Raw genomic sequence first — 13,198 nt, 5'->3', positions numbered from 1 at the left:
CAGGTCCCCTCTCTAATCTAGACCACTGCATATAATGTGACACTCCTAGTGGCCTGCCATGATGATCCAAAATCGAGTCATTCCACATCACTAACTGCCTTTGAATCTCTTCACGAAAAGTAGGTGGAACTCTGCGAAGTGTGTTTCTGAAGCAGCCCCAAGTTTTCAGAATAGCAGCCATGAGAGGGGAAGGTGGGGATTTGAGGTGGGCTGAAGTAAAGATCCATCTACTGCTGTCCAACTAATCTCCCCCATGAGAAGGGGTGCAAGACTGAATACTGCGTGAGAAAAAATCCTTCCAAGGCTCTTGTCCGGGCATCAATCCACATACTACAAACTTGCAGAGCAAGGCCATACTCTGCAAGCTCGGGTCAATAATATTGAGACCCCCTTCTCCTGTGGGGAGAATGAGGGTCTCCCAAGCCACCCTGGATACAACATCTGAGGTGCCATCTAAACCACTCCATAGGAAGTTCCTGATAGGTCTCATGAGCTGAGCGATACAATCTCTAGATCTGCACCAACATGAGCAAACAAACCAAGCAGTGGCCAACAATATCTGGTCCACAACCACAACTCTGGATGCAAGGTCAAGTCTGGCTGAACTCCAAAAAATCAGTTTCCTCCTGATACTCTCCAACACTGGAGCCAACTGCTGTGCTAGAGAGATGCCCAACCCAACCTGGCATCCCACATATCTGACGGAGACTCCCCTTTGAATCCAAGTGAACCCTATGTCAATCCCCCAGACTGGAGTGTCCTCATCACTGATCCAAAACCCATTGGATTGGGTCCAATCAATGTGTGCACTTGCCACAATGCAAAATAAATCCAATGCTGTCCTGAATGAATTCAATGTCTGTGGAATGGCATCCAAAAAAACAGCCGTGCCATCTGCCAACTCATTGTCTAAGAGCTCATCCTCCTGCCTCAAAGGAAGCCTGAGCCCTACGATTCCAGCTTGAGCTCTAATGTAATAGCTCATAGCCTCAGACACAAGAAGGAATAAAAAGGGGGCTAGGGGGCAACCCTCACGGACTGATCTGGTAATCTCAAACCTGTCTCCCCTGACTCCACCAATAAGAATCTGGCTGTGGGCTGATCTGTAGAGGGCTGACACCCCTCTGATCCATGCATATGAGAAGCCAAAGCGAGTAAGTGTGCCCTCCCGAAAGCCCCAATCTACCCTGTCATAAGCTTTCTCAAAATCCAAGAGTAGAATGGCCAACCTATGGCCATTATGCATGGCCCACTCCGAAGCCTCCCAAAATGAGAAGATATTATCAAAGATGCTCCTACCCTGATCTAAAAGTGACTACTGCTGAGCCCTTGCTGCAGCAAGGCGCTCCTGAATCCAAGCATCTGTAGGCCTCTTCTGCTCCTCCCTCTAGAGGGCAGCCAACTACTGACGGATACCTATCTCACACCTGAGGATCTCACCCCTTCTGATACGAGCTACTGAAAGATAAAAGTCACTGGTATCAAAAAGGGCTGCGGCTAAATCTGAAGGAGAAAGCTGTCCATCCTGCAAATGAGATACCCTGGTCCTCAACACTGTCTCCGTAAGTCTTACTCCATCTTTTCTTACAGCCTTTTGGGATATGATAGGTGATCATATTACTTTAGCCCTGCAGGGCATTTGGGACTCGGGTGAGATGCCTGACTCACTGACTGAGGGACTCATACACCTCATCCCGAAAGGTGGCAACATGAATTTTGTATCCCATTGGAGACCCATCACTCTTTTGGGCACTCTATACAAAATCCTTGCCAAGGTGATCAGCATCCGATTGCAGCCCCTTCTTCCAGACCTCATCCATGTTACTCAGATAGGCTTTGTGCATGGCAGGAGCATATTTGATAATAACTTTTTCTTTTGGGAAGCCACGGAGTGAGCTATGCAGAGCAGGCAGAGGCTAGCAGTTCTACTCTTGGACTTTGAGAAAGCCTATGACAGAGTAGATTGGGGTTTTCTTGAGAGCACTCTTCTACGATTTGGATTTGCAGATGCATGGATTAGAGGGGTGGCCTTCCTTTACAGATCAGCCCACAGCCAGGTTTTGATCGGAGGGGTAAGGGGTGATAGGTTTCAGATTTCGAAGTCAGTTCGTCAGGGATGCCCTTTAGCCCCCTTCCTCTTTGTTTTTGTGGCAGAAGCTATGAGTATCTTCCTTAGATCTTAGGCTGATCTTTATGGGCTGAGATTGCCCTTGAGATAGGAGCAGGAGCTTCTTGACTGTGAGTTGGCTGATGACACTGCTATTTTTATTGAGGCCTCTTCGCAATCACTTGATTCTTTCCGGACAGCCTTGGATATATTTTGCTCAGCTACAGGGGCACACATTAACTGGCATAAATCCTTTGGCTTTTGGATCAGTGATGAGGACACTTCAGGCTGGGGAGTTGACATTGGCTTTTCTTGGATTCAGAGGGGTGTTCCTGTCAGATATTTGGGATGCCAGGTAGGATTGGGCATCTCTCCAGCACAGCAGTTTGCCCCAGTACTGGAGAGTATAAGGAAAAAGTTTTTGGAGCTCAGCCAAACTCGACCTTGCATCTAGAGTTGTGGTAGTGAACCAGGTTCTTTTGGCCACCGCCTGGTTTTAGTCCCTTCTAGAGCTCAGTGGATTATACTTTGAATTGATGGGCATAAGGTTGGTCTCTTAAACCTTTATGCACCTAATTCTAGAGGGGACCGTGTTCTTTTTTGGAAGGAACTGCTTTCTTGGTCACATTTGCAGATGCTTGGATTATAGGGGACGATTTCAACATGGTTGAAATGCTCTCAGACAAAAGGGGTGGTAGGGAAGGTGGCCTGCACTCCCTAGAGAGAGCAACGTGGGATGCCTTTCTTTTTCAGTACAGTGGCAGCGATGCTTGGCATGGTGATGCTTTTCACACTCAGCCACATTCTATCCTGTTTTCTTGGTTGAACAAGAGATTGCAGATGCCCATACATGCACGGATTGACAAATTTTATGTGGGTGATTGGGCTCTTGACAGAGGTGGTACTGTTTACATTGCAGCTGGGGTGTCCACTTTAGATCATTTTCCAGTGGTTTTGATGGTCTCAGATTCCCATGTGAGACGCCGTTGTGCCAGTATCAGGATTTCATATTCTTTCTATGCAGTCGGAACCAGGGCACTTGCCCTTATGAAGGGTGGAGAGAGCAGTCCTGAACTCTGTGTTGGTAAAGCGTGCATCAAGTGAGCATATCATCTATGGTGTGACCAGCATAGGTAAACTTTGCCAAACTACATCTCTAGCCACATCTCTGGCCTGTGTGTCAGGATCTGCAGAAAGAAGGGAGGCATAAAAATCTGTCGCTAAGTGCATGACGGTATCCGGATGAGACTAGAGTCAATAAGCTGCCTGACACTCTCTCTACTATGTCTAGGACCAAGTGTAGAGAAAAAGTGTTTATTGACTCTCCCTCCCATCTGTATCCAAAAGGACTCCTGTGCATGAAAGGCATACTCTGCTCTCTAATCAAGCAATGTCTACAAGTGAGCCCTTGCTTCAGCAAGGCGCTCCTGTATCCAAGCCTCTGATGGTCGTCTCTGCTCCTCCCTCTATAAGGCTGCCAACTGCTGGCGGATACCAATCTCCCGCCTGAGTACCTCACCTCGCCGAGCACTAGCGACAGAGATAAAAGTCGCTGATACTGGCAAGTGCTGTGGCCACATGTGAAGGATCGGCCACCCCCCCTACAAGTGAGAAACCTAGATCTCCAAGACTGCCTCTGTGAGAGTCTCATCAGTGTATAAGGCATTGGGGATCCTGATACTGTGAGACCGTCCTCTCAGATGGGGCTCTGAGATAGACAAAACTACCGGAAAATGGTCGGAGGTGGAAACACCAGGTACAATGCAAATTGTGCCCCCTCTATCAAGAGCCCAGTCATCCACATAGAATCTGTCAATCCAAGAATGGATAGGCATCTGCACCCTACGGTTCGACCACGAAAACAAAAGTGACTGAGACTTGATATGAAATGCATCATCTGACCAAACATCTCTACCACTGAACCTGAACAAGAAGGCATCCCAAGCTGCTCTCTCAAGGGAATGAATACCACCTTCTCTGCCCCCTTGCTTATCAGATGGTGCCTCAACATGTTGAAGTCACCTCCAATAATCCACGAATCTGCAATGTCAACCCATGAGAGCAACTCTTTCCAAAAAAGAACACGGTCCCCTCTGTTGTTCGGAGCATAGAGGTTGAGGAAACCAACCTTACGTCCATCAATCAAAAGTAAAATCCACTGGGCCCTGGAGGGGGTGATGGTACCGTGTCCAATGACCAGAGGGAGAATAGAATCTGAAACTGATATGCATGTACCTCCTCTGGTTCCCAAGGCAAGAAGCCAAAAAGTCCGGCCTGAAAGCAGTTTACCTGACTTGGAGCAATCTCTAGCATCCAGTTTGTGTTCCTGAAGAAAAAGAATGTCTAAGGAACCACCTAACACACCGGGATGGAGTTGATTCCAGATCAGCTGTCTGCGACAACGATGAGGGATGCCGCCCAATCCCTATATATTCCCACTAGCTATCCTTATCAGCGGGAGGAAGCGGGTTGGAACACCTTACCCAACTTGGTGGCGGAAAAAGAACCCTCCATCGGAGCTGACCTCCTGCCATACACACGAGGTCCACGGGGAGGAAAGTCCACAGGTGAGAGAGAGAAAGATCTCTCAATAGGGATGCCGATAACTCGCTCTCCGAAAGTGGAAGGTACAAAATCATCATCTGGGAGGTCATAGAGGTCCTCAAGAGCGGAAAAGGAGTTCCGCTAAGCCATTCTTGGGGAGGGGGTCCGAAGGGTTCCTACCGAAACAGGGAGAGAATGTAAGACCCCCTTCCCTCTATCCACGGAAGGAGGCACCTGTACTGGGTCCTGATCAAGCAGTGTTGCGGACAAGGTGCCAACAACCTGGGCTGCTGAGGGAGGTACAGCCTGATCCTGGGGTGGAGTGGAAGAAGGCTCCTGACACTAGGCTCCAAGGTGTTAGCCTCCCGAGGCTCCAAGGGGGTAGCCTCCGAAGCGGTGCATTGCATGGTGTATCCCGTATGGAGCTTGCTCTAACGGTTTTCTTTAATACTTAATAAAAGTCTCTTTTTGCAAACAGGCCTAGATCAAGGTGCGTTAGGGCTGGAGGAGTCTGGGCCAGTGGCAGCATGCCACATGGCCAGGCAGGGCCAGCCAGCTCTCAAAGTGTGTGCCCCACCACGGGAGGATTCACAAACCATCAGGTTGGTTGGGGGGGACTGTTTAGATCAGCCCGATTCCCCCTACCAGGTCCGTTGGTTGGGGGGGCATCCAGCCCCTAACGAGGAAGGCCATTGGGGCCTCACTTCTCATCCACCAGAGCAGCAAACAGCCCAGCAGATTGGAGCAGTAGATCAGCAAGAGTAGGGCCTACATCTGGAGGTCTACAGAGGCTGAAGAGCTGCAGACAAAGAGCTTGATAGGGCTGCACACCTAGGCTGACATCGAGGTTAGTAAGGTGTGGGGATCACGGAACGGAGACTAAGTCTACAGAAGCTCAGAAAGCACGCAGGCTGAGGCCTTTTTCTCGGAGACCATAGCAGGGTTGGCATGGCACTTTCAGCCTCACCTTGGGTTTTTTCTAGTTCGCTCTGAGGAGCTTTTATTGTTCATCTCATGTGTCAATGATTGTGCCTTCTCTTTGTAGATGCCTCCACCATGAGTGGGCAAAATCCTCAAGGTGTAGAACAGCAAATCTGATTTTGCTTTGATCCCCTTTTGGGTAGAGTAGGAAATAATCATCGATCTTGCTGAGCCACTCCTCCAACTCACTGGGGGTGCATGATTCTCCTTTGAATTTGGAAAGGCTAATCTTATCCTCAACATCTTTCCCGGGATGCAGAATCCCTTTAGGGTCAGTTGACTTCACAGTTTGGATGTATTGTTGAAAAGTCAACACTGCCCTAAAGTCTGCTGGTAAACCTTTGTATTCCATGAATTTCTGATATAAGCCATCAGTAATCAAACTGTTACATCTAGGAATATCAGCACTGGGAGGATCCTTAGCCCGAGCTGCCAAACCATTTGAGTGACAGGCCTTCCTAGAAGAGGACATGAAGCCCACTGGATCAACTTCCACAGGATCATAATAGAATCAAGGTCTGCTACAGCCTCCATGGGCCTCTTTCCCTCCTGGATTTGGCTCTCTGAAGCTGATCAAACCCCCTATTCATAGTTGAAGATAGATTTTGTAATCTCTGATCCATCCTCTGATTATAAAACCTGATTTCATTAGTCAAGCCCTTAAACACTTGAAGCATTGGCCCCAAACAGTTCTTAATTAATTGCTCATGACAACTTGGGCCTGATTTTGGTGATTAGTCTCTGCAAGAACTGGATCAAGCTCTTGAGAAGCTTCATCAACTGCTGTTCCCAATCCCTGAATAGCCATGCCCCAGTCTTTATGGAGTCCTCAATTTCCTCAACATCCAACCTGGGATCTAGGCTCTAGCTCACTTAATGCCTGCCTTCTTGTCCTGATTTTGCAGCTTTCCTTATCGGCATTATAGAATCAATGAAACACACTGTTTGAGCAGTAAATTCTTTGCCAAATCACTGTGTAGAGAACACTGTAGATTCACTGTTTGTAAAGGTTCAGCCTGGTCATTCATTAGCACTGCCAGGAATCAGCAGGCTCGCTGTCCACGTGGCAATTTGCTGACTGGACTGTTCATTTCTTAAACCAAATGTTCAGATTAGGTATAAATGGAATAGAATAGGGAAGATTCGCAGAAAAAACTCAAAAGCACCAAATTTTAGTGAAACTATAACTACTGATGGTCAGAAATGCTTCTGCTGGAACCAATCTCACAGTGATTGAACCCAACTGACCTTGGTACAGGGCTTGTAGCAGCTGGGGCGAGAATGTATATGCAGGAAAATCCAGGATTGAACCTGTAATTTGCCAGATAGATGCAGATTTGCACTTACGCCTGTGTCAAACAAACTGATGCAATTTCATCCTCAAACTTATAATTTCATTTCAGTAGCTTAGGGCTTGTGATCAGGAGGTCATTGCGCTCAGATTGATGTAGAAAAGTTGCAATTCTGAGAAATTCAAACATTTGGCCCTCTAGCAGCCTGACACGTTGCCGAACAGAATCTAGGGCACTTCTGGCAATGAAATTTTGCACAGAGGTAGTCCTTGGTCTCAAGATAGGATGCTCCAGTTTTCAAAGTGAAATGACATCATTTTTCCACTAAATCCCATGAAAGTGCTCTGATACCAATGCAACAGGACCGCCTCTAACTTTGACTAACTCCCCACTAGAATAGCCTAGTTAGACAATCCTAGTCTAACCCTTTCAAGCCCTAGGATAGAAATTATCACTTTGCACTTGCCTAGGCTAGATTCAATGCATTTAGAAGCAGAAAATTCACTTGCCGCAGTATGCAGAAAGTACAATGCAGTAATGAGCAGGAAACTACCTTTTAGAATTGGGGAAGAGATGTTTTGTATGAAGTCTTTCAAGCATTAATAGAAGGTTCCTTTCTTTGGGAAAAAAAAAAAAGAATTGGGGAAGAGAGGAAGAGGGAGTAAGTCACAACAGGACGTGTGAGAGGCTGCTCGAGGACAGAAAAGGATTGATTCCTTATTGAATTCAGTTAGAGCTAAGAGCTCATGCTGTGAGCATCCAATTTGGCAGAGTAACAGTGCATTTATCATAGGCAGAGTAACAGTGTATTTATCATAAGCTGAGTACAAATGGAGGGGGGCATGCCTCTTATAGAAACTAGGGCAGGCTGATTTACCACTTTAGTTATGGGATTGTACTCCCAAACTGCCGCATGGCATCAATTTAAAAGACTAAGGTACAAAGTACAAAGTATGAAGATAGATAAAAAGGATACTAACGTGCCCCTTTTGTTACAATATCAGAGTGCCATCTGGAGGTGGGGTTATCTCACACATGAGGGGTCTTGGAGGAGTGCCCATGGCTTGTATATATGGCAATAGCAACAAACTTGTCTTTTGATGTCTTCATGTCTCTTTGTCAATAGTCTCGACACTCCTATAACAGCTCTCAAGCATCACATGTCAAGTCATCCACCATGGGTCATCACTCCGAGGTGGCCACAGACACAATCTACTAGACATATTAACTTTAATACCACTATACGAACTCCAAACAAAACCCTAGCCAACACCCATGGTAGAGCCACATGGAGAGTCCAAATCTAGTTGCCTAGCGACTCCACACACCATTGGGTTCCACAACAAAATGACAGCAAGAATATCAAGCTCTTTAATCACAAGCCAGAATATTCCACCACCACTGCATATGGGAAACCACCCTCCCTCTATCACAATGGCAGCAAATTCTAGCATAAGGGAACTTAACCCAGACCTAGGTCTCCACCCAACAGTGGCTTTGAGATCTTACTTAGATGTCAGTGTCTCACTAGCATGCACATTTAAGATGATCCTGACCTAAACAACTGCCCCATTTCACCTCAGTCTTGCCTAGCCTTTATAGTAGGCTCAGTGTCTATGCCTATTCTAGCATTCTCTAATCGATTTGTTAGGTGAGCTGGTGGATACCAGATTCCCCATCATACACTCTCCTTGATTGTGGCCGTTGAGTTCTCCTCCTAGCTGCTCACCTTTTGTCCAACCATGGCTCCTAAATTTCTCTACATATCCACCCACCTGACTACTTCAGGTCTCTCTTTTCAAGATGTGGTATCCACCATCAATTGATGTTCAGCGTGACAAATGCTTGAGGTAAGCTTCTTGGTTTTGGAAACCATAGTTGGGACCGCGCGAGCTTCCAGTGAAGTTCAGCTTCTGCAAGGATCACTGCTTGCATATCACAGAGGAGGGTTTCATCGACCCACCAGGATACACACAGATCCACTTACCCCACTCACTAAGGATCTCTATCGGGCAATTTCGTGTCTCTTCGCACAAACTTTGTATCGAGAGCGGCAGAGCAAACGGCCTACCCAGGGAGAGGTGCATATGCACATTATGTGACACAAAGGAGGTTGAGATGGAGGAGCACTTCATCTTCAGGTGACCTGTTTACTATGAGATCCGTGGGCGTTTCTACTGCCTCTTCAAAGATAGCTCTAAGGTTTTGTCCCGTTTCCTCTCCTATCCAGACCAGAGATCCTTGGTGGCCTTCATTCATGAGACAGTCAGGCACCGCGAGAGGCTTCTTCGAGCACGGAGACAGGAGCAGCAGACTTCTTTCTTGGCAGATCCATCTTAGATCTCTATCACACAGTTCTTCATGCCAGATCACACGGACCCCCATAATACGAGGCCTCGACATGATTGTGACCCAGAGCCAGTGACTCGGCAGCTCAGACAGAGGGTTGACGCACAGATTACCCTTGGGGATATTCCCTCTCTGAGCCCAACCAACAGGGGTTACTGTAGTCCTTGTTAGGCGGTTTTGTTTTATATATTGTTTTTCTCGTAGCAATACATGTAATGTTTTTAATTTGGGTTCACAAGATATCCGCGATTAGTTTTGTTATGGTTAGTTTTGTTTGATATATTGTTTTTCTCACAGCAATACATCTAATTTTTTTAATTTGGGTTCACAAGATATTGACTATTGGGTTGGCTTTGACTAAGGTTGAAATGGACTATGCATGATGCAAAGGTACACATGCTCTTTTCCAGAGGTTGGAGAAGAGGAGATCCTGGTTGGCTGGATGGTGGCTTCACAGAGCTATGACCAGGAGACGTCACAGCAGGGCCACACCCGTGAGCAGCCGATAGCACTCTTCGCCGATTTCATGCCCCCATTGCCCCCACCCACCATGATGTCCTAATGTTGGTGATGGTGATGGTGATGATGATGGTGGGGAGGATTTTGATATTGATATGTAGTCCACCACTGACATGACTATGTTGTATTGTTGTACTTATTACTATCATTTTGCATTTTTTGCACTCTACATTGGTGTGGATACTCGTTTAGTAGCCCCACCCTCACAGCTCATTTGTACCAGGATTTTCACACTCATAGACCCATCGGTCTTCCGAAGACTTTAATAAACTTTTCTTCCCTTCTTTCTTTCTCCCAACTCCTGCCCCTCTGCCCATAGACTTGGCTTGGAAGGTCATTTGCCAGTCCCACCGCATGACAGATTTGGAGATCTAGATGCACAAGTGTCAAGGCCTTAGAGGGGACTCACAGTGATCCGGCAGGGTATATCTGACCGTGAGTAGAGTACAGGGATCCTTACATGCAGCAGTGGCCAGGATAGGGGATTTCTGAGAGAGTGGGATCTTTCTCACAGAATCTTATCCCGATTTCATGTAATTTGGTCCTACTTACTAGAAGTTCATTATAAAACACCACCAAGTGGACATAGCTAGAGTAGTGTATAGCAGTGTACAAAAGATTCCTGCTCCCACCATCAGAAAGTGCAGATCAAGTCCAAATCCAAAAGACTAGATCAGGAGGAAGCCCTAAAAATAATAAACAAATATCAGCAAGGTATCAATTCCTACAAAGCTTTTTGCTGCAGCACAAAACACTTTTCTTCCTCTAGCCATACCCCTTGGCCAGCTCATAAATTTTCCATCTGGGGGAATTGAGCTTCCCTTATATTTGTCAAAGATAGGGAATCTTATCTTGAGAACATGTTATTACTCAAAAGCACTCCGAAACGCTTTACAACCTCTTCAACATTAACAAACTCTCATCCTAAGTTCCATAACTAGAACACATGACAGACGATCGAATATTGCGACTACTCTTAAGATCCATAGTACATGTGGCAGGCACTGTTTTCTTCTTTGTGTATAGGATAAAAAAGATAGGCTATATATATTGCCACAAAAAGATGCTACAGCTAGGTAAAGCACATGATCCCTGCAGAAAGCAAGCACATAAACAGCAGCATCACCACTTACCCTCTATTAGTCTCTTTATTTAGAATCTCGAAAACATTATCAAGCCCATCATATTGAAGGCACGTCACTATGCCTCCAGGTTTTGATATTGTAACCTGTACAATCCCGTTATCCAATAGAATCTGCAGAGTCAACGTAAAAATAAAAAATCATCATTCACTGCAAAGAAACTGAAGGTATATATATAGTAATTTTGCTCTAGTAAAACTCACAATCTGCAGAGGCACCTCATGCTAATGCTGCATCTTGAGTAGGACAGTATGTGTACAAGTGATGATTGGAAGCAACTCTATGGTGTCTGTCCCACAGGTGAGAATTTGCATGCCTGTTGCTTGAGTAATGATGACTCTATGGTGTCTGACCGTGGGGATGACTGTATGATGTCTAGCTCATTGTTGAGAATTTATGTGCCTGTTGTTCGAGTAATCATGGGAATCCAACATGGTGTCTAACCAAATTCTATGGCATGCCTTAGCAAGCTGCTGCCTTAAGTACTAAGCTTGCTTCTCTCTTTGTAGTGTGGCCTCTCTCTTGTCTTGCTTGGAGGAGACTCAATTCTGATGGTACTTTCGTTGAATGAGGCACGACTCAACAAGTGATAGTGCATCAAAGGTGAGTCTTATTCAAAAATAACTACAATCGGCCTTGCCAACGACCCCCCTCTGCCTCCTCCCTTTCTTGTCCTTTCTCTGGTTTCACTATGTGGATTGCACTGATTCTCCATAGCGTCCACCTCTCCAACCAATATTGTCTAAAAGAGAAGTGTCATCACAGGTGAGTCTCATCACATGGACAACTACAACTGCTCTCTGCACTGTGACCTTCACTCCATCTACCCCCTGCACTCCTCCATCTGCTCTAGAATCTTCTTTGCACTCCTCCGTCTCCTCGTTATGAATCTTCTTCAAACCAAGAGTACTTTCTAGCCAAATTTCAGAGGGAATATGAAATACATGATGGGGAGTCTACTTTGATGAGCTGTAAAGACAGCCAAAAGTTTCCTTAATTGATTGACCCACAAGTGATCTTCCATTCGAATGTTAGAGAATTCAAAGTATAACTCTAGGATAAGTCAAACTGAGGGTGGAGGAGAAATATGAGAGGATGCATGTGCATGCGTGCACATTTCAAACAACTAAAAAAAGCACACGATTCATTTGCTCCACAGCAGCACTGGCATGGACTTGATCAAAGAGTAAGAAAGCAGCACATGATTTCTTTGCTCGACCAGATGCACATCAGGACCGCTGTTACCACCTCCCGCAGGCCTGCGTGATTCCAACACCTTCTTATCAACTACAGTACTTTTCGTTGATCACCAAAAAGATTCAAGTAATATCCTTCAATACCAAGGAAGATGGTTCACTTTTATGGGATAGATCTCAAGTTGCTAAGAAACGGATCATTGTTGAGCATAACGAAAGTTAAGCGATTCAGTCCCAAAAAAAAAACTAAGAACGCCTGAACGTCAGGTAGATTTCGACGAGTCATTGCAACAGCGTTGTATTTGCTGAAAAGTTGGGATTGGCAAGAAATGGCCTGTTTTATTGCAATTATTATCTGAAGACGCTTTAATTTTTCAGTGTAGTCAAACCACAATGTATAGAGTTCTATCTGGCATTTGCAAAGGCGAAACCTGTTCATGATGACGAATTCTGAATAGCAATCCGTCTGCTCCTTCTAAAACGAAGGCAATGTGATAAAAAAGTCGTATTTGACGTTTCACAGGTTGAAGTCTTGGTGTTACACTTTAGAGGCCACTTGCCGGAGTGAAACTCTTTGAAGATTTTCCAAAAAATTAACTTAAGTCGTGTGTTTTAAATTGCCATTTATGAGATCATCCTCTTTTAGTCCAACTCATTTTTAACCAGGTGAATTTTATTCATTAGGCCCAAATAAGTGGTTGAGGTTGTATTGTATTGAAAATACACATCTTCATTCCACCATACTGCAATCGGGGATTCAAGAGCCCTTGTGCCAATTATGTGTATTGTATTGAAAATACACATCTTCATTTCAAAGTCAATGTTGTATTTCAGCAAGCACTAGCCATACGACTTTTATGCAAATTAAGGATGAGCTGACCCATAGTCATACAATTGGGGATTCACGAGCCCTTGTGCCAACTGACTTCAAAGCATCAAACTCAAATGCCAACTAACTTCAAAGCATCGAAATGCCCTTCTTGTGTTACACATCGTGTTCAAATGCCCTTCCTGTGTTACGCATCATGGTCTTGTCAATGGGTTATCATTTCACATTTGAGGGGAAAG

The 13,198-nt window shown here is 45.5% G+C and overlaps 1 protein-coding gene across 3 annotated transcripts in view; it reads right to left on the bottom strand.

Annotated features, from left to right (window-relative positions):
- The window catches only part of LOC147899845 (uncharacterized), a 360,557-nt gene extending 347,889 nt beyond the window's left edge, over positions 1 to 12,668 (bottom strand). For all 3 annotated transcript variants that reach the window (XM_087377034.1, XM_087377035.1, XM_087377033.1), the window contains exons 1-3: positions 12,562 to 12,668; positions 12,136 to 12,193; positions 10,926 to 11,047 (exon numbers count right to left, since the gene is read on the bottom strand). In XM_087377034.1, coding sequence (XP_087233160.1) covers positions 10,926 to 11,047; positions 12,136 to 12,193; positions 12,562 to 12,569 — 188 coding nt within the window. In that variant the 5' untranslated portion in view covers positions 12,570 to 12,668. The remainder of the gene's footprint in view (positions 1 to 10,925; positions 11,048 to 12,135; positions 12,194 to 12,561) is intronic.
- Between the last annotated feature and the right edge of the window lie 530 nt (positions 12,669 to 13,198).

Source organism: Dipteris shenzhenensis, chromosome 7 (genome assembly GCF_047967505.1).
Source record: "Dipteris shenzhenensis isolate YYH24624 ecotype China chromosome 7, Dip_SZ_1.0, whole genome shotgun sequence".
Classification (NCBI taxonomy): domain Eukaryota; kingdom Viridiplantae; phylum Streptophyta; class Polypodiopsida; order Gleicheniales; family Dipteridaceae; genus Dipteris; species Dipteris shenzhenensis.
Note: the sequence above shows the minus strand (reverse complement) of the source record. Positions and strands in the feature narration are given on the sequence as shown.